Here is a 27,494-nt window from a genome sequence, read left to right on the forward strand (position 1 = left end):
TATTTTTAAAGAATTCCCCCGCCCCGCTCTGCTGGCTCAGGGCAGAAAGCTCACCGCTGTTTGTGGTTTTTTTGTTTGTTTTTTGTCACTAACCAAGCGAAAGAGGTTTTTCCCCCCCACCCCAAGACCCCCAAGTGGGGACCCTACAGCAAGTCACGGGGCGCCCGCCTGGCAAGGAATACAACAGGGAGCTCTTGCAGCAGCTGAAATGCGGACGAGACCTTGCTCCAGCAAAAAAATAAACCCCCCAAAAAAAACCCCCAAAAGTCACGTCGCTAAAGGTGGAGCGGGGAGGGAGGGGAGGACCGGCGCGAAAGGCGCATCTCAGTAAGGAACCCCTCTCCCCCGTCCCCCCCGCGGAGGCACTCTGCCGGGCCCACGGTACGCCTTCCCGTAAGAAGTCGTCGCCTGGGTTGGGGCACCCCAGCTGTGCCCTGTTCCTGCCCCGCTGGAACCGGCCGTCCCCGGTCCCACATCGCCGTAGTTTTGGATTTTGGCCTCTGGATGTACCAGCGTGTTGTTGCTCCCCTCGGCTTTCGTGAAAGCCTGCCCGACCGAGTGCACGGGGACTCTGGCGAAGCGGAGGTCCTGGTCCCCTGGAAACTGGACAGATCCTGTGCCCTGGTAACTGCTCGTCTCCCCGAGGTGGCTCACGGAGCCCAAGAAGGTCCTGCTTTTCCCCAGAGGTTGGGCAGAGGGTTCTAGTAGCGTCTGGCCCGGATTCAGCTCCTCGGCAGCGAATCCCCCCTCCGAGCCCTCGGCGCTGTACGTCCTGGAGGAGCGGGACCGGCCGTAGTCGGCGGCTCGCGAGGTTTGCTGGTCGTGCGCCGCGTGGCCGAGCGACTCCGCTTCTTGCTGGGAAAAGAGCTGCAGCAGCGCAGCCGTCACGGCAGGGTTCAACTCTTGGGCTGCGCCGGAGAGATCGCCTTCGGAGAGGGGCGGCGGCGGTCCGGGGGGCTCGGGGGGTCTCTTCTCTGGTGGGAGAATGCGAGGAGGACATGCTGTGGAAGGGTTACTTCTTTTAAACACCGTCTTAAAACATCACGTGAACAGATATAAAAACATTTATACACAAAAAAAAAAAAAAAAAAAAAGAAACCAAACAGCCTACCGAGACAGTCCGCTCTCTGGGATGCACTGGAAAAGAGGCGGAGAGTTTAAAAAGCTGGAATTCGTTGCGAGATCAATGCACACGTTCATTAACATTTCCCCCCCACGCTCCCAGCAACAGCTGTCCCAACACATGGGCACCCGTGGAGGGAATTCCTGCTCTCGGATCAAAGGCTAACGCCGAGCAGGAGACAGATGTGGAGCCACACGACAGCACGTGTGCCCCGAGAGCGGGGTCTCCGGCTGCACGGGCACGCCGTGCCGTACGGCGCCGGTACCGGGCTCGCCGGCGGCCCGTACCAATGTACCGCTTTGAAAAACCACAAAAGCCAACCCCAGCCCTGCACAGCGCAGATCCTGACTGTGCCCACCGCAGACCAAAGGGAGTGGGCACCCCCTCTCGTGTTCTCCCAGCGCCAGCCCTGCTTTTCCACCATTTTACAAAGTACGTTTCCAGTGTCCCATCCAAAACAATCTTTACCCAACAAATATTCACGTGCAATGTACAGACTGTCCTGGAGCACGAGAAAATCATCTTGCCTCCCCATCCCTTCTCCTCCAGTTCCCCCTTCTCCTCCAGTTCCCCCCACATCAGACCTAAAGTCACAAGGATTTCCATGTCAAAAGGATCCCTCCTAGCGAGAACAAAAAGCCCCCTTTGCACCCCCCCACTGCCACCACGCTCTCACTACTTTGTGTCCCTGCTTCTGGGGCAGCAGCAGGACACAGCAGCCTGGTTCGGCGGTGGGAAAGGCACCAAGGCAGTGCCACGACCAGATGCCATGCCGCAGCGGGGAGGACACGATCCGCTCCCGCTGCCCCCTGCGCCGACTTCGCCCACAAAACCAGTTCTGGCTCCTGCAGAGCACCACAACCGACCTGACCCGGGCCAAAGGATGGGCTACAGCGTGATTAAAGCTCTTACTGGCGATGACGTAAGAGGCCACGAACGCCTTGTTGGAATCAGATCCTCAAATCATTTGCAAAACTGGTTATTAAAAAGGTCAAACTTTATTGTGAAAGCCAGTAGTCTTCCAGGACCACCCCTCCACCCGTATCCCTCAGTCCACTTTAAAACTAGATTGTATTTAAATCCAGAAAACAATCTTCAGGTAATTTTAAAGCCAAGCTGATTCAGGGACAGCATATCATTTAAAATAATTATGAACAGAGAACAGCGTTATTTGATTGAATCTGCTCTACAGTAACCTAGTTATCTTCCAGTACTAGGGCAAAAAAGAACAAAAAAAAAAGAAAAAAAAAAGCACGATCACAACTGGCTTGTGGTGGGCGGGTGTGTTGAAGGCACGAGAACACAGCACGTTCAGCTACATTGCAGAGGAGTTGTGTATCGGGCCAAAAGAGGCTCCCTGGAGAGTCTGAGACATACTGGGAGGCGCTTCTAGAATTTGGTGAGGTCGTCACAGGATGTTGCTAATAATTCAAAAACAAAAATCAACAGAAACAAAAGACATGGAGACATTTACACTCACCTTTGGAAAGGAAATCCAAGAGTTCACTGATACAATCAGGTCTTTTAAACACACCTCCTACTCGCTCTACTCGAACCAGCCCTTGGGCTCAACTTCAGCAATCTGGATTTGGGGACTCCTAAAAGTCACCTCTCTGTGTAACCAGGCACACGGAGCCGGACACAGGAGTTTCTCATGTACACAACTGCCACCATCCCTCCCTTCCAGCACTCTCCACCATTCCAGTTCTCATGTTCCTTAAAATCATCCCTGCACCTTTTTTTGGGGAGGTTTTGTTTGGTTGTTTTGGTGGGTTTTTTTCCCCCCCTTTTTTTTTTTTTGATTGAGAGGGCTGGAAGGGAATGGTAAAAGAGAGAGTTGAGACAGGTAAGATGGGAGAATCTGCAGAGATCCAACGTCCCGTGCAAAAAAACTACCTGAACGTGTGAACTGATTACTACAGGTATCAAAGCAAGAACTGACCCTCCAAGTTTCCTTTTCAGTTTTTTGGGGAAAAAAATCAAAACCTTTCATGTTCACTGACCCATTCACAGTGGAGCACTAATGGACTTTACACACTTCAGAGACGTGAAGGACAGTAGTTTTTTTTCGTGTTTTGGCTTTTTGCAGTTGTTAAAGCCTCCTGAGCAGCCCAGCACTTACTGCAGGGAGTGGGTCAGTGTCTTTCTGTCTTGGAATCTGAGAGGCGACCACGTTTGAGCACCCAGCACCTCTCCTCCTCCCCTCCGCCTCCCCCTGGCACAACGCTCCAACGTCTCGGTTCCTCCCGGCCGCAGCCGAACCAGAGGCACTCACATGGAATGTTTTAATTGTTCAAACAAGTGCACGGCATCCGAGATGGTGGTTATTTACCTGTACTTTCCTCCGGATGCACTGTAGGGGTTTTCCTCGGCCCCCGCTGCTCGCTGCTCTTCTCCCCGTTGCTCTCCTCCAGGGTTACGACAGGCTCCTGGCTCTTCATCAGCTGACTCAGCAGAACGGCCAGCACGTTCTGCATATCTCCCTGAGCGCTGGCTGCCTCTGGAGTCGCCTGCTCCTCCGGTAGCTGGGCCTCCGCCGGCGGCTCTTCTATGGCTTCCTCTGTCGCTGCTGCCGTCTGAGACTCGTGCTGCTGAGCTGTGGCTTCTGTCAGAGCGTTGATGGACTGGTTGAGAGCCTCCAGCTGTTGCTGCATCTCTGGGTTAGAGTGTACGTTCAACAGCTGGGCCATCTGTGGGACACTCAGATCAGTCTGGCTCTGCAGCAAGTTCAGCAGAACAGCTAGCTCGCTCTGATTCAGCTGCTGGGTGATATCTCCAAGGCCTGCAGGAAACACGAGAAGCATCACAGGAAGGTTAGGCAAAGCTACACCACATCGGTTTGTCAGCGTGACACTGCACATAGCAATGAACGCCTCCTCTCCGTGTCCCTGGGCCGGGGAAATGCACGGAGGCTCCAGGAGGAGGATTCCAGGACAGCTCGCTCAGATTCCCACCATCAGCTTGGCCCCTCCAGCCTGATCAGCTCCGAGCAGCACTGCAGCAGCACCCCGTGGTACCGTGCACGCACTGCACTCACCCAAGGCCACCGCTGGGTCCTGCTCTGTGAGCTGCGGGGGGAGCTTCTCCCCTGCCCCCTCCCATCCACAGCACAACCACACACACGGTGCCTTCCTAAAATGGGCTCCGTTGAGCCAAACCTGCCCCCGTTCTTCGGTCAGCGAGCCGAGGGCATCCCACCAACCAGACCGGTGAGTAACGACGGCAGCGAGTCCGAGGACGTGCGATGAGGATGGGAAACCTTTAGCACACTTGGGCTGCAATGGGAGCAGCAGGTCTGACAGCAGCTCAGCCCCTCCCCAGGCCTCTGCAGCATTCCCTCCTGCACTGGAAAGCAGGTTTTCCGGGATGGAGCTAAGCTGCTGTTTGGGACAGAGGAAGGGTGTGTTCCACTGGTGCAGCAAAATTAATTAGGCCAAGCAGAAGGCAATTCCTTGCTGCAAGCTGTCCTGGGATCAGAGGACTCTTGTCCTGACCTGCAAGTATTCAGGTTAGTCTAAGAGACAACCCTCGAGTGGCAACACCTCCCTCTGCACCACGCTGGAGCGGGGCCTCCTGAAAGACAAGTGACAAGGGTGTCCCTTCACACCGACACTTTGTTTTGGGAAGAAGAGTGCAAACGTTTGGTTTTAGAAGCTTAAAATTAAGCTCCTCTTGCTGGTAGGCAACTAAGAACGTGACACTCACTTTTCTCAGCTGTTTGTTAATCCGATCACCACCTTTTGTCCATCTGCCACGTTTCATTGAACACATGGATTGCGCATTCCCTGGAGCAAAAACTGTCTTCCTTGTTACTTGTCAGTACAACATTTAACACAAAGGAAGCTTTAGCCCATATCTGGGTTTTTATAAGGCTTCTACAGAACAACCAGTATGGTCTGGGGAGCTTTGTGTGTTTCTACATTCCCAGGAATCAAAATACCTCCCCTCCAACTATTTTCTAGACACCGGAATGTTGGTCGCAGTTTTGGAAACAGTGCACAAGTCCTGGTCCTGCAAGTCTTTATGACCAAGTGATCTTTTCTGCGACAAGCAACGTGCAATAATGTACACTTTTGACCACCAGTACATCCCATGCCTAATCTTTACATAATTTGATCAACAAGATCAAACTTCAGCTCATCTGCACACCCTTTACGTGGCTGTACCCTGCAGTCTACTGTTACTTTGCTGGCTTAAGTGACTCTGACTCCTTTTGTTGTCCTCTGGAAAGCACGCTTCGGAACCAGTAACGTAACTCATACAACAAATGCACAGCCAGCTCATCAGTCAACAACTTCTGAAGACCAGCCAGAGCACTCTGAAGCCAATAGTTTTCACAGCAAGGGAGGGGGAAGGAAAAAGAGTCAGGACAGGAAGATTCTGGAACGTACTTTCTGTAGAAATAGAGGTGAAAGAACCAGACGGGCTTGAAAATAGACAGAAGCCTCCCACACCCAGCCCAGAGAAGTAACATATCAGGAGGGGCCTTTTACAGACTAGACTGGGCACTGACCTACTGCATCTCCAGCACCAGTCTCTGTTTTGAGCTGGGCAGGCGGTGGGTGCACAGGACTGCTGTTGTTTTTGACAGTGTCTGTGCTCGTAACAGAGGTAGTTTCTTTCCGAGAAACTTTTGATAACGGTGGCTCCTCCACTGCAATGCCGCTTTGCCGCTGCCGTCGGCGTTTCTTGCTCCACAGCTCGTGGCAATCCTGCCAGTGGGGAAGGCTGGAAAAGAACAACACTTCGCAGGTTAAGAAACATGGCAGGAAAACCCATTTAATCCCCAAAGACCACAGAAAGTTATTAGTGCTGTAAGAGAAGCACGGATGCTCCTCTGACTATAATCATACTATTAAATCAAAGAGGAGCAAGTCCTACGATCAGAAAAGACAGCACAATTGCACGTGATTTCCACTGGGATCTCACCCCTGAACAGACTGGGTTAGCTACAACGCACACAAGCCCCAACAAACACAAGTCCACCAAGCTGTGAGAGGCTGGTGGCTTTAAGAAAGCAGCTGCCTTCAGGAACTCTGAAGGAAAGAGGGACCTCAAAAGCTACGGTCGGAGTTCCGTGCAAAGCGGCTAGAGTGGAGTTCTACAACCTGCTTGATTGGGGAGGGGAGAAGAGAGCTGCAGTGTGACACTGCTCAACAGTTACTCTTCTTGCATAAAAGAGGCCCAGCCAATCCTCTGTGGCACAGAGGACAGGGATATGCTACTCTTGCCTACCTTCCAACAGAGTTTTGGAGCACCTTACAAGCATTAAGCTGAGCTTTGTAAAACTAACCTGTTATCAGGCAGAAAACAGCACAGGACAAGCTATTTGCTCAGCCATGGGATAAAAAGCAAGGGCAGAGTTGAGAAAAGAACCCAGAAATAACAATTGTGACTCAAAAAAACCCCAAGGCCAAGCCAGTGACTCGTTCACAAAGCTCATGAGCAGAGAGCCCGCTGCGGTGGAGGATGCCAGCTGGAACCTACTCTGGAGGTGCCATTTTGCTGAGGTCGACGTCCTTAAGGAAGTCGCTCTGCAGGGCCTGCTCTGCCGTGCAGCGCTTGCCAGGGTCCAGCGTCAGCATGTGGTCCAGCAGGTCGAGAGCAGACGAAGGAATGCTGCGGAGAGAGTTGGAAATAAACTGAGTTACGGGGCTGCTCCAAACAGGGGGAGAAGCCCACTTTGAGAGAAACACCTCCGGCCTAAGAGAAATCCCTGCGGCCAAAATTTATTACTAAGTGATGCAGCAGCTCAAAGACATCAACAGGCATTGGATGTGTGATGTTTTCAGTCTCATTTTTGCCATTTATCATGAGCAAATCCACTACAAATCCCACAGGATTATCACACAACCACACTCTCCCCGCAGAGAGCACCCATCTCGGGTCAGACAGCCTCAACACCGTGAGAACACCACAGCCAAGTGTGCTCTGCAGGTGCACATCCCAGTTAGAAGTCTCACAAGCGCACAGGGGCAGGAAATCCCTCTGGAAGGCACCTGTGGCAGGTCAGATATCTAGAAAAGGGACAGTGAGCCCATTCCAGTCTTCCTCAGATGGGAGAAGCCCTCCTGGAGAGGGGCTGCCCACAGGCAGAAGGCAAGAAAGGGAAGCTCTGCGGTGTCCTGCCAGGTAGACTAGAGCCAAGGGATGGCAGAGGAGGTGCACAATGTAACAGAAGGCTGTAACCCCCACATAGCCACTTATTTTCTCTTCTAACACAACTCACAAGGAGAACTCCTCACGCAGGCGCCTTCGGTATTGCTTCTTCGGCTTCATAGTGTTGAAGTAGGGCAACTTGATGACATCTGGCCACACCGCTGGACAGGGGCTCCCACAGAGCCGGCTGAGAACCAGAAAAGCAGAGTAGGGTCAGAAAGCGAAATGCAGCTCAGAGGAGAACAGTCACATACCCGAAGGAAAACATTTCCTTCCTAAGCAGCTTAGTGTGCCAATAACCCAGGTCTGAGCACCCTTCGATGAAGATTAGGTAACCCTCAGGTTAAAAAGGAGGTATCAGGAAGAGGAAAAACGCTTGCCTTGAGATCATAAACCATCCAACACAACGAATTTTCAGTGAGATGTAATTTAGATTCATGATTTTTGTGCCCAACTAACAATAGCAAAGTTTACTGAGGGTGCATACATTAGCAGCCACACATCTGATGGTAGGCATGGACACAGAGATGCCTAACTATTCACATCTGCAGTTCCAGTCACTTGCTGGCCCTATTTTGCAGGCAGATTACTGAAAGAGGGCTCTTATAACACAGAGCCTGTGTGCACAAGCAGTTTCTGCAGTACCTCTTCTCATAGGCATGCATGTGCAACGCTTTACCTGATTAATTCGAGCTGAGCCAGTTCCAGATTGGCTTGAAAAATAGGCTTCTTTGTAAACAGTTCCCCAAGGATACAGCTGGAAAGAGGAAAAGCAAGAGGTCATGACAGCAAACCCTTGGGATGATCGTTTGAACACTGCAGCATTTCTGTCGAGAAGCAGGTTTGCCTGAGGAGAGTTATTTGCATCAGAGCTTGTAGTTGAGAACTGACAAACTAACCTACGTGTCCGGAGTCACCAACCCTACGCAGCTGGGAAATAACGCTCACTGGTAGGCTGGGTAACATGCCACAGGCTTCGTGCTTTAACTCTTCGTGGGGAAAGGAGGATGTGTCCATAGCATGACAAGAAAAACAGCCAGGCAGCTCATTTTCCTCCAGATTCAGCCCATTTGTCTTTTCAGCTTTACTGGGGGTATCTGCTGGCCCAAATTATTCTCAGCTGCCAGCAGCTTCCCTTCGTCACTGCCAAGCGCAGGATATGGCCTCGTGGGCACAACACTCGTGTGCACACACATTTGTGCAGCTGGAAGGGAAAGAGCAGGAGGGAGGGGATAACTCTGACTCATTCAGCCCTTAACATCTACCCTTAAGCCTTCCGACAGGAATGACGATCAGTGCCAAATATAGCCGGGCTCCGACACAGGCACCTGTCTGCTGGAACCATTTGGCACAGGGCACCCAACAGCAACTGGCCCTCGTGGCCAGAAGCAATCAGCAGGGCCTGACTTTTACAAACCTTTGGTGTTTGTGTACTAAGCTCTGCTGAAAGTTCCCACTGTGATATTCACAGGTAAAGTAAGCTTTGGGAAATCCAGCCACTTTGGAATGCTGAGTTGTCGAGTCTCCGGTTCTGAATCGCATGGAAAACGTTCCGTCTTTGTGGCTGAGCTGCCCAGACTCCTCCCGTTCACAGGGCTCCCTACACTACTAGAAACCTCAACTCTCTACTTTAAAATGTTTCCTAGATTTAGCTGAAAAAATTAGGTGACAAACAGAGCAACCTGAGGAGGTTACAGGAAAACCTCTATTAGGTCCTTAAAACCATCCACGGAAGCTATGACCAGCACAGGGTAAGAGTGTCACCCCTTCTGACCTGAGTGGCACATCGTTACCGAAGGCTGGTTGGTTTGGGGTTTACATAGTGAGAACAGACTCCTTTTACGTGTCAATACCAACAAAAGTCTCACTCTAGGGGTTTTCACTAAATGGTAGAGCTTTAGTTAGATGACACGCACCTATTTCCTCAAAGCACAGAATTTTGGAAGCATTCCAATAGTACCACAACACTGCCTAGGTGGAACAGATATGGCTTCAGAAATCAGCTCAAATCCAAGACCTCCTTCCGTTAGAGCCACGTTATTCATGTGCTGACGCCCACAGGCCCCAGCAGGACAAGAGACCCAAACCAGGCACTTACCCACAGCTCCACACATCTATGGCTGGTGTGTAACGCTCCTCGCCTAGCAGCAGTTCCGGAGGTCGATACCACAACGTAATGACTTTATTCGTGTATGGACGGCTGGAATACAAGGTACAAATTTAAACCAGTGACAAGAACCACAAATCCCTTCCAAACTGCAATTATTACTTCCAAACTGAAGACTTCAGCATGTTAAGTAGCAGCAGTGGGCTTTCAAGCACCTAAACTTCCATAGCACCCACCCGAGTTAAACAGAGCTGTTACAGACCTGCCCATATGCACAGGACAGTAAGTTGGAGGTACCCAAGATTGAAAAATCCTGACCTGCCGCAGGCTGCCATGACCCAATAGTGACTGATTTCAGGGCAAAACGTGGTCTACGGCAAGCAGAGAAGATATTTTGGTTCCTTATCAGCTGGTTTGCCTAATGAACAGCTATTCATGCCAGCCAGGAGAAAATTTTTTCTGACAGCTGGAGCTGTGTTACATCAGTTACACCATACTGGAAATCATTTCTCGGGCAATGCCAGGACTTCCCAGTGAAGGGACTATGTGGACATTAAGAAGAAAGGAGCTCATCACACCTAGGTAAGCCATTCCCTCCCTCCTCCACCCCACTATGCCTCACCTCTCCTCCGAGCTGTAGAGTCGGGCGAGTCCAAAATCTGCAAGTTTGATTTGCCCACTGAAAGACAAAAACAATCACTTGTTTGAATCACAGCTGGGCTCACATGCTGCAAGCAGTAAAAGGCAAGGAAATCCCTCCGTGTCATTTTTCAGACCCTATTTAATGCTTCAAAGAAACAAGGAGAAAAAAAAAAAAAGAAGCCAACCAATAATCCAGTCTCATCTCTATCACAAACCCTTCCCAACAGACCAACATCCCAGAGGGATTTTTTGGATGGTTATCCAGACACGTGGATGCAATTATGCAAAGTGTTATTCTCACAGGCTCCAAGTTTTCAGACTCGGAACTAACAGCAAACGAGTAACTGTCGCGTATTCTGTGATGAACTACGTCACCGCCAAACATCGCTATCTGAAGAAGAGAGAGCATTCATGGAGAATTGCTGCTGCCTACCTTAACCCTCAGTGGTTTCTCTGCACACAAGCACTTCCAATAAACAGTATTTTTGCCAAAATACCGTGGAGACCAAGCGTACACAGAGATCCATTCACTTCAAGTCAACATGAGAAAGTTAGCTGTAGGAGCTGCAGAACGGTGAGCAGAGGGCCTCCCGTGGAGGGACTGCTACCACCAGCACGTGAAGCAGAAGGGGGTTCGGGCTGTTGGCCCTCGCAGCAGGAGCTGCGTTCCCAGCCAGCAGCAGCACCCAGGAAAGTCACTGCTTAATTACAACCATAGAATCACAGAACGGTTTGGGTCGGAAGGGACCTCACAGATCATCCAGTTCCAACCCCCCTGCCCTGGGCAGGGACACCCTCCACTACACCAGGTTGCCCAAAGCCTCATCCAACCTGGCCTTGAACACTTCCAGGGATGGGGCATCTACAACTTCTCTGGGCAACCTGTTCCAGTGCCTCACCACCCTCACAGTGAAAAATTTCTTCCTTAGATCTAATCTAAATCTCCCCTCTTTCAGTTTAAATCCATTTCACCTTGTCCTGTCACTACACGCCCTTGTAAAAAGTCTCTCTCCAGCTTTTCCATCCATCGTGGATCAACACTTCGTGTTCCTAAGCATGGTCAAGGTGAAGACAACAACTGTGTGCTCTCAGATGAGGCCAAGGAAGAGCTTCTGCAGAAGTGTATCTACTCCCAAGTTACCTGTTATTCAATAAGATGTTGGAGCACTTAATATCTCGATGAAGGAAATTCTTTTTGTGACAGTAATCCAGACCCTCCATTAACTGTTTCATGAAAGACTTGATATGGTCCTCTGAGAAATGTACCAAGCCAGATTCTAGCAGCCCCATTAGGTCATGGTCCATGTACTCAAACACAAGGTAAAAGGCACCTGGTATAATAAAGTGAGAAATTATTTAAGACAAGAGAGGAGAGACAAAGAAAAAGTCAGAGTGAAAGTCGATTCAATTGTTGAAATATTTTTTTTTGTGCACTGCTGAGTCTGTTCTGTCGGTGTTTTCTTTAATTCAGTCTTGTGATATTCAGGGCTTACTGGGCATCCTAGAAGATTTTTTTCTCTCCTTGAGGAAAAAAAAGAAAAAAAACCACCAAACAACTGAGTAGCCCCTCTAATGTATCAAGCTGACATCTGAAATCAAAATACGTCCCCAAAATAAACTCCTTTGAAATCCTGGTCACATTTATCTGTTCTCTTTTTTCCTTCAAGCTAGTTTGTTGAAGAGCTGTGCATGGCTTACACTGACATTTCTGGTGTTCCCTTCTCTCTCATGGAAGAGAAGGCCCTAAACAAAAGCTGGTGGGATGCTGGAACATCTCTCTTCCGCAGTAAGAGGAAGAAAACTTTTCACACTATTAGTAAGTTTGCTGCCATTAATTAGTGTAAAGGCTTTTTTTTTTTTTAAGACTGCTCTTTTGTGACTCTGCAGGAATGCAACGCGTGCTTTTAAGCCCGGGTCTACCTCTGCTCTGCAGCACGACAACTCATTCTAACTGGAATCTATCCTTTGATGCAATGCCAAATCCAAGTGCCAAACTTGCTGGAACCATGTATCAAGGAGGAACACAAAAGCCAAAATCTACACCAGAGTTTAGGTTTTTTGTTTTACACTAAGAATAAACAGAGTTGCATCACCTCTTTGGTTAATCGACACCACACCCCGCAGCAAATACTACCTTTGTCCTTCTTGAAATCCAGTGCATCTTGTTTGTCCGTGACAATTTCCTTCATGTTAACAACACTGCGGTGGATGAGCTGCCGAAGGATTTTGATCTCGCGGATGGCTGTGATGGGGAAGCCTTCCTTTTCATTGTCCAGTCGCACCTTCTTGAGAGCCACCAGTTCACCTGCCAGAACAAGCCAGCATCAGAGCCCCTGCACACACCGCTGCTAACAACCCTGTGGGGTCCCAGGGGGAAGCTGAAAGCAGCTGTGAGCACAGCCAACATCCACCGAGAAACAGCTTAGCTACCACTCTACTCATTTTGGTTACACTGCTGTCAGAAGTTACCACACCAAGAACTCCTCCTGATCTGCACCAAAGGAGGAGTTTTGGTGAACCCAAGTTTCCCCTGGAAGCCACTCCAGTCCCTTTCACAAGCTCTGCTACAATAAAGTCTGATAAAGGCACATTTAACAAGCAGGGGTTCAGCGGGCACCCAAGGCTGCTGTACGTAGAGGGCACGCACTTTCACGAGCAGAGAGGGCAGGTGGGCACTAAGCCACAGTTAGCAGGATTGCTTTTGAAAACACCTGGTGTAAATATTCATTCCAGGGCTGGAGCCATTTCAGCTCTACAGGTATTTGTCATTAACTGGCACCACCACTAATGCTGGAAGGAGTTTTAAGGCCTTGTTACTGCGGGTGTGCTTAAAGAAGTGGAGCCCATTGGAAACCACTCAGCATCCTTACCTGTATCCTTGTCCTTGGCTTTGTACACCTGCCCGTACGTCCCTTCTCCAATAATCCCAATGATATCAAACTTGTCCACGCAACGCTTCCCCCAGTCGCTTTCTGTCTGTCTCCTTTCCCCGTACCGAGGGCAACAGATTCTGGAAGAGGGAAGAGGACTGTTAGCCACCCGAGTGCTCCACCTCACCCGCCGTCCCACTCACAAGTGCCCGTTTGGCCGTTTGAAGCTGTACCCTAAAACGCAAAGGTCGGGCACCCTGTCTTTACACTCCCAGCAACTGAGTGTTCAGCAGGTTGTAATGAATTATGCTACATTATCTCCACTGCTCCAGACACAGGCACTGCTATACAGCAATATTATCCTTCCATTTCATTCGGATACTAAAGCGTGCCAGCCGGAACACTCTCACTAGCAGATCTTTTCACTTCAGTTCTGCATTTATCAGCTACATACGGCTAACGAGCAATACATTGTCTCTCCTGGGGAAATAAGGAGTGCAAAGAGTGGAGAAGACGAGCAAAATGGATATTATGCCATGTCTTTTCCACAGACTTTGAGGTGGCAGAAGCATTTTGCTACAGCCTACCTGGGGCACGCAGTTAGCTACACAGATTTCTACAGAGATCTCATTATAGACTTTTAACTGAGCAGCCTGAAGCAGAACCAAACCAGAATCTTGACCTAAAAAATACTAAAGAACGATGCTACAGTAGGATAAAAATCAAGGTTTGGAATCTTTTGCAGAAACACTGGACATTTGATTTTTATTTAAAAGCAAGCGTAGTGAGCACTTGGTATGGAAAACACCGAGGGAGCCTGCTCCCTTGACAGCTCCATGAATTCTGTTTTCAGGGAAGTCCTGTATGCCTTGCAACACGACCAATACTCCAGTCTTGCATGAAGAAAAGGCGTTTGCCTCCTATTCAGGATGACCAATTCCTAGAAGCACCACGAGCTTTCCATAGGGATACTCATCAGGAGGTTTCTTTGGCCAGCAGGCACAGCTGCACCAAATGACGAGGGAGCTTTCGGGGGAGATGTGGCTGGAGATTGAACATGACACTCTGGTGATTCCTGCCACTGCAAGGGCCAAAGGGGAGGACGACAGAACCCGTCACAGCTTCAGTGCAGAGCCTGAGCTGCAGCATCCCTTTGGTGCACGATTTACACGACCTCCCCTTCTTCCCAAACTGCTGCACTGCTCATTCTCAAACAGATGGGGCACGCGGCCTTTGACTGTGAGTGGTCCAAATATGAAACAACCCACAGGAAACAGTTAATGCACCACAAGAAAAAACAGAAGTAGGAATTTGTTTTCTCCACGTTTCACTTCCCTCAATAAAAGACAGCACTCCAACGAGCCTGAGGACAAAAGAATTTATAAAACTGAACTAAATCTGGCTAAGGATTAACAAGTAAGTGCACGTTAAGTGTTCTCCCCATCCAATAAATGGGGGGAGGCTGCTGAAAACTGGCAAAGCAGCTCCCAGATTCAATTTCAAAAATGACTGTGCTTTCAACAGCACCATCTCCGCACAGAACACGGTGTCAGCTCTGCTAGGAGGGCTGCAGCGTACACTGAGACTTAAACCTTTGGAAACTCAGACCGACAGAAAACCTACCAACTCAAAAAAGAGGGAAAAAAAGCAAGCCAGTCTTACTTTGGTCTCTTTTTGAATGGTTGCTGAGGTGGTGTGGCTGCCTTTGGTTCCGGGGAGTCGGGAGGAGATGGATCCCCTCCAGGGAGCTCTGGAGGGAGCGGGAGGTCCGTGAGTAAGTGTCGTGGTCTCTGCTCTCTGTCTTTCTTCACAGGTTTTGGAGGAAGAATCTCTTTTGGACTAAACTCCGAAAAGTTAATACAATACAAAAGTCAGGCTTCAGAACAAACTGACAAACAAAAAAGCCTACTGCAGGACAACAGTTCTCTACTTCAGAATGTAAGTTAGGAGTCTAAGTCTAAGTGCCAAAATGACAAAACAGCCTTAAATTTTACAATGATAATACATCAGGAGAGAACAGTGTTATGTTTGAACACATAAACACACAGCTCTCTGCAAGGAGAACTTGCTCCATTTGCACAAATAAGTAGTTATTCTGAATTTCCTGTAAGAAAGTTCAGGTTATCAGCCAGCACCCACTTTCCGACCCCCACTTCCTCTATTCAGCCCATCTATCATAGTGAAATTAAACGCATGACTTGTTAAGGACTGCTCTAAATACAAACCCAGAATTAAATGTCTCTACATAAGTAACTCTTCCCTTCTCAGCGAGGACTCAAAAGTAGCTCTAACTTGTGAAAATTCCTGAGAAACCAAAAGTTGTCATTAAAAAAAAAAAAATCAAACTACCAATGGCATCAGAAGATTGTATAGAGTCTCATAAGCAGAATCTAACTGCTCTCTCATGTACGCAGCAGGGAGAATTCCTAGGTCTGAACAGTCAGGAATTCTCCACGCAAATCTCCGCGTCACCAGGAAAAGAAGAGGATGAAGAGACACGAACAGCCTCCCAAGGTTCATTTTTTGGGCAGGCAGCAGGAGGTTTGCTGTTTGTCAGCACCACCAGGTCTCATGCTTCGGTACAGAGAACTCTGCATAAACGAACCGATGGAAGTAGGTCGTCTTCCCGAATTTTTTATTACACACTGCCTAAATTGCACAAAAATCTCTTGTGAAATATGGTAAAGAATCAAGCAAGACGAAGGAGGACATTATTCTGGCACTGAGCTCTGGTATCTCCTGTAAGAGATGGAGGAGCAATCTTACCCCACTGCTAAGGAGTGACTCATCACACATCATTCCAGCCTCGACCTCCGAGGAAAGCGCTCACTGACGGGCACTACTACGAGCAGTACATATCCTAGAAACACCAGAAGTTGGAGTGCTGCAGGGGCTGAAGCTCATCCCCCATTAACTCCAAACCCTTCGTGTGCAGAGCAGCACCCAGTCAGGTCACCTCGCCCAGGCAGAGCCTGCATTAAGCCCCAGAAGAGGTTCTCCAAAGCAGGACCAGGACAGCCAGTGCCTACAACTGCATGTAGGAGGAGACAGACTTTGTTCCACCAGAGCAGATCAACTGGGTTCTGCTGTCTTTACAGCTTTCATCGGTGTATTTGAAACACTAAACTGGTGTCCAGTTCTTACAGACCGAGCATTCGCAGTGACAAAAAAGGAGCTGTTTATCTGTCTGTGTTTAATTAACTTCTAATTGGCAATTCATTTGTTCCTCCTAGTATTTAAATATCTAATAGTATACGCTAAGTGTGAGCCCTTTGACCCTGCCAAAAAGATTCAGCCTGTTTCCAGGCCCACACCAAAAGCCAACTTCTTTGCCAGACTTTCTCCAGAAGGTGTGTTTGTGGTTCGACCTGCAGCGCTCAGCCTCCCAGGAGGTCCCTTCTCTCCCTCTTCCTAAAGTTACCATTTTCCTGCCGACACACTTATCTGTGCTTGGTTAATCTACGTGCACCTCAGAACTAGCCCTACTAGATGGTTACTAGCCCTACTAGGTGGTTACTGTAACTGTAATTACCCCCAGAAAACGTGGACATTTCACCAGGCAATTCTTGCAAAGTGAGAAAGTCAAACAGACCCTTCAGAGCTGCCCGAGCAGAAAAACGACAAAGTTCTCGGAACAAAGACCACCTCCCTAAAACAGCAGGAATGTGACCAGGCACGTCTGCCTTTTTAACTATGTCAGTGCTGCCAACACTCAACCAGACGTTCCCAGGAACCCATGGGCCTTCCGAGCGCGACGCTGAACACGAACAAGGTTCGTTCCCTTCACTTCTAAAAAGCTTTTTCCCCCTCCTGCTACACCTGCAGCTTGGTGGAGGGACCCAAAATGTTCTGGACAGCTGTGAGAGCTCAGCAAGCAGTGAGAAGGGTTCCAGAGTGTCTAACTGAACCAAGCGGTTTGTACCTGGACACTCCACAGCACGTTTCCAACCCTGCACCTACCGCGCTCTCGGAGTCGGAGCGCTCTCCCGCGCTCAGCGTGTGAAAAAAAGCCTTATCTAAGGAAAGTTTTGTTCCTAAATATGAAAGCAGTTGATTAAGAGCAAGCTGCTGTGTGCAGTCAGTGCCACACGCAACTGCCACTGGACTCAGCAAAACGAAGCAGGATTTCCCGTCCTTTTATTGGGAAAAAGTCGCTGCAAATCCATTTATTCAGCTTAGCAACCAGCTGTGCTACCGCTCACACCCCCAAGTTCAGAGTGATGCAGAGGTAAAACACATTTTACAGAACTAAGCCACACCTGGGTGGTAAAAAAGAGCTCTAGGTATGAGTGGCTAAAAAAAAAAAAAAAGTATTTGCAGGACAATTTCTGTGTTTGGAAAGAAGGGGACGCAGCAGCAGAATCCTGCTTAAACTGGCATTTGAGGTGGGAAAAATGTGCAACCTGTTGCAAGCTACTGCTCATCACAGACACCTATAAATAAACAGATATTTGCCAAACGACACCACACAGCTCAGGGAGGGCAGCACAGACATGCACAAGCCTAAATTTTACGTTGATTGCAGTGACATCACCACCCTAATTTACATCGATACCAGGACGAACCATGAAAATCAATTAAATGAATCAGGATATGAAACATGCTGTCTTCACTTCAACCACAGGGTAATTATATCAAGTCATGGCCATCATGTAACACACTACTCATTAAAAAACACGCTTCACTACGCCATGAAATACCTGGTACAGCTTTAGCGATGGTCGGAAAGATACGGAACTTGTTAGGGAACTACAGGCTGAGCAGATCAAGTAGGAAAAAAAAAAAAATTCAGTGATGACCTTAGTTAACAGCACTACAACATACTAATGGCTGCAAAAGGGTAAAAAAAAAAGTTTGTTTTTCTTCAACTCCATTCTGGATATTCTGTTCCATTCCCCTCTCTCTCCCAACAAAACAAATCCCCACAGTAAGGTTCTTCAGACAAGTTTGTTTTAGAAGCCAAGACCACCACCAGCCAAGACTCAAGAGCTACAATTACAGGACAGAATTAAGTCTGCATGTTTTGATTAGAAATTATAAGAAATTTACAGAAAGGTGAAGTAGGTGCAGTTTCACTCTCTCATTTTCAAACAAATACCTACTTCTCAAGCAATAAGGATCGGATTAATTATTCAATAATTAAGACGATACTGAAGTTAAACCGATGCCGTTTTTCACATGCGGGCATGGGCTGCATGTTCGATGACTTTGGAACAGAAACAGCTCTGGTTTGTGTCCTTGAATTGGAACTGTTAAGCTCTTTCCTGTCATTTCAGTGCAGGTTTTGGAGGAATTAAACAAAAAAGCAATTTCAAAATAAGCCCATGCAAATGGCTGCAAGGCAAAAGAGCGCAGAATTCCGGATCCGTGCTTCATTACTGTAATAAATACGAACAAAGACCGAGGTGAAACCTTTGCCAGCCAGCACTAGAACGGCAGCCAGACCTCTCTTTCCCCCCGAGACAGATGTAACTACCTGCACAGGACCATAAAACTCTCCCCATAACCCCAACAGGGCCAAAACTGGGAATGGCCGTGCAATAACGCGTCTGTACCAGCAGCACAGTCTCCAGTACGCACCGCAGGAGAAGCTCAAACTAACCAAAAAACCAGTTTACGTCAACGTTTCACTTTTAAATGCAAACAGGATGCTCTTGTGTGACCTTACCTATCCAAGTCATCTTCCCCAACTAAAATAGGGGGGAGCGGAAGAGGAGGCAACGTTGAAGTTTTCAGGTGTGGGATAGCAGCCGTCACAGACACTTGTGTTTTTGTAGCGACTTGGACAGAGGACTGAGAGTTCACCTGAGAGGATAAAGTAGACGTCCGTGGGTGGGAAGAAGATGGCAAAGACGTTGGGGCTGAAGTAGGGACCTGAACGGGAGGCAGCTGGGATGGCGGCAAAGGTGGAACAGCGGGTGATGGAGGCAAAGGCGGCAGTGGTGGAGTGGGAGGTGGCGGTGTGGTTGTCGGTAGAGGTGGCGGAGGTGATTTTATTGAGGGGAGTGGGGGTGGAATCTCCTTCTGTGCTGTGTCTGTCTCTTTTGGAGATAAGAGGTCCTCTACCACTGCTACAGCCTTCAAGTCTTTTGTTCCCGTCTGTTTTGAATCTCTAACTGGAACAGGATGCTTCCTCTCAGAGTTCTCCTCTGCCTTGGTTTTTGTTGTCTCCGCAGGGGCTTTAGTCTCTGCGTTCGTATACAGTAAATTCACTAATTCTGTATCTGAAGACGATTTTTCAGATTTCAGAGTTTTGATGACCTTTTTAGATTCTGCTCCAGACTCCTTATGTTCAGCTAAGCTGTTCTCCTTTCTAGACAGGAAAACAGGCGAGCCCTTTGCCTCCTTTCCATCCACCTTGGCTGCCGCGGCCGCTGCTGCCGCCCGCTCCTTCTTCTTCCTGCTGAGCTCAGCCCCCAGACTGGAGTTCAGCGGGAGCCTTGTCGGTGAGATACTGGAATGGCGACTGCGGGACCCAGACCTCTGCTTTTTGCTGTGAGATGATGAGTGTCTTGAATAGCCAGGACTTCGGCTGCGGGATTTCACAGACTTCCTGTGGAGAGAACAACGAGATAAATGAAACAAAGCATCTCTCAACCTCTGAGCTACTCACCAACGTCAGTAATTAGAAAATAATTCAAATTCAGGTTTGTCAACTAAGTTCAGAGAGTCCGTAACACCTGTCAGGAGAGACTAACGGTACTGAAAGGAGTTTATTGACTAAGGCAGTACGAGATTCAGGTCATCATCCAGCCTTCCAACATCAGGACCACCCTCCCAATCTGTTAAGACAGAAATGAAGGATGGGGACTGGACAGGCCCCACGGTAAAGACAAGATCACAGATGCACGCACGGAAGAGAAGACTTCAGTTGAGAGGATGAGCTGGCAGTTGACGAATCTTTCGCAGTAATTATGTACAACGTTAAAGGAAACAACAGATAAAATATGACTGCCCTCACGGGAATGCTGCCTCAGGAAACATCTCACTTCAAGCTAATTCCCCCCCCCCCCCCCCCCACCAAGTTTTTCTACTATCATCAGAACTCAAATTTGCATATTGTGACTCAGAAGAAGAAAAAAACCACACGGGAATTTTAGTCCTGAGGTATGTCCAGAGGGTCTTGGTCTTCCTCTACAATAAATGGGCTCCAAATTAAGTGTCTATGCAGAAATAAAAACAACACACTGAAAACCTGGGCTGTGATAGAAGCAACAAGCAAAGCAGGACACAACTCACACCACCGGGGCACGCACCGCGAGTGCAGGGTGAAACCGGCAGCAACCACAAGCTCACTGGAGACCGATGTGGAAACAAGATGAAAAACAAAATGGAACTGGAAACTGGTACTTCCAGTGTACATGTCAAAATAACTGAGAAGACAGAACTGTTTCCTCCACTTCAGGAAGAACGAGAATTTTGCAGTTATGAAACCATGCACTGTAGGCTCTGGTGGGTTTAGGAGCTGTGTGAGCCAAGAGGGAAAGAAGGAATTTTGAGATCAGACTCTATGAATACTGTAAGAGAAACTATGCTCCAAGTTTACTTTTATTCTGTGATTCGCTACGCAGAACATAGCTAGCTCTGAAAACACAGAATTCTCTCAAAACATAGATCCACACCCATTGTAAAAAACACCTAGTAGCAACCAGGTTTAAACGCAGTTGATGCTGGCTCACTTGTAACCACGCTCAGAAGGTAATTAACAACAAAATCCAAACTGTTTATAGTGCTACACAATATTATCCTGAGACAACAAACATGTGGAAAACAAACTGGAGAACTGAGCCAGACCAACGCAAAGCTCCTCGTCAGACACCACCAGCACCATCAAGGATGGACACAGCTGTGGCTGCACGGGAGCGTGGAGCTGGAAAGAATTCTCTTCCCTTGCTACTCCAAGCATCCTGCCCTCTCACTAGTAAGTACAACCCCAACCCTCGTGCTAGCAGTGGGCAAAGAACACGACACCAGTAGGTAGCCCTTACCTTTAGGCTTAAGAAAACAAATCTACAACTAGAAGGGGGAAAAAAAAGTGTCATCTGAAGTCTCTGAACTATTCTCCTCTCCAACGCACTGTTCTGGAATGGGAACGCTGCCTCAGGATTGTCTCTTTTTCCAAGGTTTCTGCTTAATGAATTAACGGTCTCGGACGCAGTTTGCCATTCGGATGGCATTTCACCTGCCACATCCCAGTGCAGAGCTGCCAGGAGCTGAAAAAGCCGTTACATTTTCACTACGCTCAAAGACATTCGCAGGCTATGGAAAACATTCCTAAGGAACCCTGTAGGATGTAGTTTACTGCAACCACAAATAGTTTCGGGGTTGGCATTCCCCATTACAATTCTTCCAGGACAGATTGTTTCAGATGCTGCGATACTCAGTTTCCTGCTTCCTGTCTTCCATCCTGCTCCCACGATCACCCCCCAACCGTTATTCCAACCCAACTGGCTGCAGAGCAACATTCTCAAGGAGATCGCTCCGCAGATCTGACAAACTTCTCCAGAAGTGCAGTTTTACCTGAAGCACCACACCAAAGCCACCTGCACGGACACGGAAGGTACTGCCGGAGGAAGCGGCGGAGTGCGAGACAGGAGCCTCCTACACATGGCTGCTGCGGAAAGAGCCGCACCGCGGAACCGGCGCTTCCAACCTGGCGAGCCCCCGACCTTCCGTCAGCAAATATCCACGTTCCTCTGTTCCACCAGGACTAAATCCACCTGTTCCCTCCCAGTAGTCTTCTCCACAGGCACTGCTCATGCTTCTTCTCTTCAGTTGTCTAACGATAGTTACCTATAGTTATTACACAGAGCTGTTATTTCTAAGCCCATTTTCCAGCTTGATGCTTATGGCTTCTTTGTTAGACCTGAAAAACACACCACATCCAGAAGCTTGTCTGCTTTCCCAGCTGTATCAACGCCACCAGTAACAACAAATCTTACCTCGTATCACTAGAGCATCAACAGCCTCAACACCACTACAGCTCTTGCTGAGGGGCATCTTCCACCACCAACAGTCACTTTTATCACTGCTGGATAGCTCAAAAAAGATGCAGTAAGACAGAAGATGCACAGGCAGATTCTGCTTTTTAAAGATACTCTTTCCATCCTCTGGAACGATCTTTTTGTGGCTTTACCTGCAGCCAGTTGGGTTCAGCACTTCCATCTCTTTCACCCTTAAGGTGTTAAGCAACACCCTACAGCTCACTCGCTGTGCCATGATTACCAGGGATGGGCAGGGGGCAATTCAGTCTCACAGGCAGTTCCTCTTCTGGATAAAAATGCTCTGGGGTTGAAAATCACACCTCGTTGTCTCTCTAGCACTGGAAACTAGAAATACAGGACACTAACCATGAAGACTGTGAATTAACGTAAAGAAGTCAGAAATAATGGCTCGTCTGAAAATCCAAATAAAAAAGTATTATTGGGTTAATTTAATTGATACAACCAGAAGGTTAGAATGGTCTTTGGAGGAGGGAACACTGGAACCCTCCAGAGCTCCTCATGCTGGAAGTGACCACAGCTAGTAGCCGTTACCACAGATGACCCTCAGTCAGATGGGAGAACAGCAAAGCCCTACATCTACGTAATTCCACATTATCCCCTAAACAAGCTCCCAGGAACATCTACAGATGTTAAAACCATTTTGCCTGCTGCAAGCCACAAGAGAAGTCAAGACTAAAGTGGAAAGTAGTACCTGGGAAGCCTGACTGCATGCCCCATGCTCTAATTGCTCAGGAAACAAGCTCCAACAGAAGGCCAATGTTTCTTATTTACGACCTTTTGCCGTGGCAAGCATCTGCACAACAGTGGCCACCACCACGGCACGTGCGCACGCTCACACTGAGCTGCTATACTTAGCACAGAGCACGACCCACCTTCGGCAAGCTGAAGGACTCTGGAATTCTTTCTTCTAGTCTTAGCTGCAATGACAACAGTTGCTACATCTGCTATTTTCCCTACTGACCGAATCATCCTCATTTCCTCCTAAATTGAAATCAAGTTGTTTTGCACAGCCATTTGAAACGCAAACATTCTGTGTTTTCCCCAATCAGCACGGCACATTGATTCAGTTTCCTAACACTATTTTGGACATGGAGATTAGAGAAAACACAGAACGCACTAAAAAAACCCCAAACAACTCCACATTGTCAGTCAGTAGAAATAATTCAGTGTCCCAGAAAAGCCTGCGTTACCTCCTCTGAAGAATTCAAGCCACAGTCAGATGTTCACTGCGTAAGCGAGTGTGCCAGTTAGAGACGTTTTCTCTCCCAGACTGTTCCTGCCCCTCTGCAGGAGCCAACAGAAGAGATCACGCAGTCACTCCCTGGCTACTCTGCTGCAGAGCCAGCTGCCTCCACTTCCACACTCATCTGCAGCAGATCACCCACAGCTGGCTTCTGTGAAGCTGGCATGGGAGGTCCAGCCCACCCACTCCTTCAGGTGGGCTCCTGGGCAGCCGTCGGCAGAGGGGCAGGCCCACCTCTGGCTCCTGGAGCAGATGTTTGACCATAAACTCACACCGACTGCCTCACTGCACAGCCTGCAAGCTCAGTGAAGCAAAACCAACAACAAATTACTACTTACAATTTGCCTAATGTATGGAAAACACATTAAATCCCCTCTGTCCCTTTCCTAGAATCACTTCAGGTGGATGTTTTCTGAAGGCGCAATCCCCAGGCTTTGTTCTGCTTCAAGAGAATAAATCACACAGTAAGTTATCTGCCCAGAAGAGAGAGAGGAGTAGTAGGTTAGCAAGTGAAGTCAGAGATTCACAGAATTCAGTGCAAGCTGAGCGTAAACAGTGAGTAACCTTTGGAATCTATTCTGGTTTGGGGTCTAGCGATATGTCAGTGAGTCAAAGATGCCCTTTAAAAGTTTCTGACGTGGGTACGTGAGTTCAGGGAAGCAGCACAAAGTACTTTAAAGTTGCTCCCACAATTAAGATCAGGAAAAGGCAACTGCTTGATTTCTCAAGTCAGAAGCAACTATCCATTTACAGGACAAGTAAGCTTCAGGTTCTCCTGGGAAGTGGAGGAACCTGGAGGGAAAAAAATGCCTCTTTGTATGCCAGTCCAGTTTCCACATGGTTTCTCCCTGCTTAGGGCTTAACAGGGGCATTTAACAGGTGCCATAAAACACAATTATATCACTAAGTATACACATATTTCCTACGACTGCATTCTTACTCTTCCGAAATTATCAGCAAATAACATGCAAGAGCAGTGCCACCAGGGCAAAAAGGACTGAGGAGAGGGAGAAGAAAGACTCCAACGCCTGTCCCTCACAACCTCTCGGGCATTCACAGAGAAAACAGCAGAGGAGAAAGAGCCTGAAGGAAATGTTCACCAGGTAAGTTCACAGCAGAACAAGGAGATTTCGTGTAACAGCTTCCGGAGTACTAAACCCAACACACCTCTCACAGCAAGGACAACGGCACTACTACAGCCCCACTAGGGAAGGCAGTATTCCCGAAGTTGAGAGAAGAGCTCTAGTTCTTTGGGAACTGCAGCCTCCTCACTCACAGCTCCCGTTTGGGCCAAGGGATGCGGCACAGCTAACACAGCACAGAGCATTTCTACAGCTATTACATTCCAGGTCACATCTTAATTGCCATGGAGCCACGACCAACGCTCCGCAGCACCCATGGCGACAACTGGAAACTCACTTAAGCTGAGGTTGGGAAAAAAGAACCAACATTAGACTACGGATTTGTGTATATCTCAGGATGATTAAGGAACATCTGAAATAAAACACACAGAACTACCTTCAAACAGTAAGTTTCTATCTAACAAGGTTACTGACTAAAGAAAAATAAAGAGAAAATGATAGTAAAGCCAGAATACAGCTGGTTCTTACTCGCCCTTCCAGAACACCCCGAGATTCCAGGATGGAAGCAAGAAATTCTAGTACTGAGAAAAGAAAGTTTAGGCTAGAAGGATGAAGTTTACACGTGGTCAGCTCTAATTCAAGGAAAGAGAAAAGACAAGTCAGTTCAGAAAGAACAAAATACACCCAAAACCAGCCGCCCTCCTGGAAAGTGTGATCAAGTTTCCACACGTAGTAAACAGATAAAGGCCACCAGAAACAGGTGGAAACATTCTCCCCAGCTGCACTTCTCGCCAGGGAAGCGCATTAGATCCCGGATCAGGAGGCGAATGGCTCCGTCTCCCCCAGGAGCCCAGGCCATTCTGCGGGGGCCACCTCCAAGGTGGGTGTAATTTAATCCCACGAGCTCATTCAGCCCCGGGCCTCCGCTGAGAGCCAACATGGACGCTGCCCACCGCCAGGCGGGGAGGTGTTTTCCAAAGTGTGAATGCCGTTTCAAAGGGAATTGCCACCAACCCGACCACAGCAATTCCACACGGACCACTCTGCAGCCAGTGACCTGGGCCCCACCGAGAGCAGGAATGGGGTTAACCCCTCCCGTGCCCGGCGTCACCTCGACCACCCCCAGAACCTTCCCCGCTCCCCAGGGCATGGAAGGCAACAGGGGGAGCACCAACCTGGCGATGGGGCTCCGGCTGACCGACCGCTTCACAGCGAAGGGGCTGCTGGAGCGCCGTCGGCCATAAGGGCTTGGCGACCTGCCGCTGTACGACCCGCTGCCTCTCTCGTAGCTGGAGGATCGCCTCCTGGTGTAGGGGCTGATGGACCTCTGCCGCCGGCTGTAAGGGCTGGGAGAGCGAGCGTTCGACTGGTACGCCACGGGCTCCTTGTAGGGTGGGCTGATGGACTGCCGGCGCGAGGAGCTGCCGGGGCTCTTCCTGTAGGGATCGTAGTTACTGGATGTGTGGGAGCGAGGAGGGCTGAGATCGTACTCCTGGATGTAGGAGGCTCCTGAGGGGCTGTCGTCCAGTTTAGGGCTGTCGGACCATTTTCTGTGGGGACTCCTGGATTTCCGCTTCGGACTGTCAATTGTTTTGTAACTTTTTGGAGCGTCCCTTTTCCGATGGCTTTTACTGCGCTCTTTGTGGCTGGACTTGAGCTCTCGATCCTTTCTGGACTTCTCCTTGTGCGCTTTGGCCGACCGGGACTCCTTGTTGCTGCTCTTTGAGGACAGTGACTTAGGGTGCTCCTCGCTTTCAAGGAGTCTCTTGGAGGATCCCGATATTCTCTCCTTGGTGGACCCGGACCTGCTGGATGCCTCCAGGCTCTTTTCCAACTTCCTCTCTTTTTCCGCCTGTTTGCTCTTCATCAGCTCACGAACACGCTTGTGCTGGTGGTGCCGGTGCTTCTGTATCCTCTCGCTCCTGTCCGCTTTCCTTTCCTCGTTCTCCCTCCTGTCCAGCTTGAGGGCCACATCGTCGGAGAAGGTATCCGAGTCCGAACTGATGTCGTCGTACTCCACCAGCGGCTTGATCATCGCGCCCAAGGGTGCCGCCGTCTCCTGGGCTGCCAGCGGTGACTCCTTGGAGTGCCTGGACTTATGCCTCTTGTGCCTGGAGGCCAGCCGGTGCCGCTCCTTGCTGTTCGAGCTCCCGCTGCCAGGCGCGTGCTGCGAGGACCCCCCGCCGCCCCCGTCCTTCTTGCCCCCATGTCTCTCCGGATTTGGCATTCCTCCTCCACTGTGCTCGAGAGAGGGGAGGGGGGGGAATCCTCCAAAACCCCCAAACTTCAAACTTCCTCAGCGCCCGCTCCTCCCACCATTCACCCCGGCCTCGGCCCTCCCTGCCGCCAACACCCCCTCCTACATGGGGGAGCGGGGCGGCTGAGGGGGACGGGGGGGGCCCAGGAACCGGGAAGGGAGGGGGAAGGGCACCGGCCTCACCGCCTCATCCGAGGGGCCCAGGCCCGGCGGGCAGCGGCACCGCGGGGGCGCCCCGGGAAGGCGGGGCCTGGGCCCGCGAGCCCTCCCCACCCCCTCAGCACCGGGCGCCCGCGGCCCACGGGCCGCCGCGCCGGTCCCTCAGCCGGAAGGCCCACGGGGCGCCGCCGCCGCCGCCCGCACCCCCCCGCCCGGCCCGGCCCGCGCCCCGCCGCCCCCCGCTCACTTCCCAAAGCGAAACGGCTCCGCGTCCAGTGTGGGGGGGCGGGGGGGGCACGGGGGGACGGCCGCCCGCCAACTCTCGCGAGACCCGGCCGCCTCTCGCGAGAACGGCGCCGCCCTCCGCCCCGCCGGCCCGATCCCGCGAGACCTCGCTGGAAGGAAGGAAGGAAGGGGGGGGTGGGAGCGCGCGGCGTCCTCTCGCGAGAGCCGGCGCTGACGCGCTCGCTGGCTTCGAGTGAAACTTTATTGAGGCGGCGGGCGGGCGCGCGCCTCCCCTCAGCGCCGCCGCGAAGCCCCTCACGGCGCCGCGAAGCCCCTCACGGCGCCCCGGTCCCGGCCTCCCGCCGCCGCTCCTCCTCCTTCGGGCTGAGCTTTAAGGCTGCTCGCGGGTCGCCGTTGGGCCTGCCCAGGAGGAGCGGGCTCACCGAAGCGCTGCGGCCAGTAACGGGCGGCGAACGCGCGGCTCCTGCCGCCACCGCGGCTGAAGGAGGCTGGCGGGGAGGGGAGGGGGGGGCGGAGCCTGGAGGGGGCGGAGCCTGCCCTCCGCACGTTGCCCCCGCTCCTCCGCGCGCGCTCTCCCGCTTTCTCGCGAGACGCGGCGGTC

At 50.1% G+C, this 27,494-nt stretch overlaps 1 protein-coding gene across 3 annotated transcripts; it reads right to left on the bottom strand.

Annotated features, from left to right (window-relative positions):
* Nucleotides 1-324: 324 nt before the first annotated feature.
* On the bottom strand, nt 325-26,620 carry CDK12 (cyclin dependent kinase 12). Of its 3 annotated transcripts, none has more exons than XM_086626563.1 (14): nt 25,407-26,620; nt 18,570-19,454; nt 14,564-14,740; nt 12,902-13,041; nt 12,166-12,336; nt 11,173-11,362; nt 10,012-10,068; nt 9,381-9,482; nt 7,962-8,039; nt 7,353-7,469; nt 6,611-6,742; nt 5,637-5,851; nt 3,456-3,905; nt 325-974 (listed from the first exon to the last, which is right to left on the bottom strand). In XM_086626563.1, exons 1-14 carry the CDS (start codon nt 26,456-26,458, stop codon nt 325-327), a joined length of 4,416 nt encoding a protein of 1,471 aa, XP_086482689.1. In that variant the 5' UTR covers nt 26,459-26,620. The 3 variants fall into 3 exon arrangements, with proteins under 3 accessions (XP_086482689.1, XP_086482688.1, XP_086482690.1); XM_086626562.1 differs by having other exon boundaries at nt 325-1,001; XM_086626564.1 differs by lacking the exon at nt 325-974 and adding an exon at nt 2,090-2,544.
* Nucleotides 26,621-27,494: the final 874 nt, after the last annotated feature.

Source organism: Tauraco erythrolophus, chromosome 25 (assembly GCF_009769465.1).
Source record: "Tauraco erythrolophus isolate bTauEry1 chromosome 25, bTauEry1.pri, whole genome shotgun sequence".
Taxonomy (NCBI): Eukaryota; Metazoa; Chordata; class Aves; order Musophagiformes; family Musophagidae; genus Tauraco; species Tauraco erythrolophus.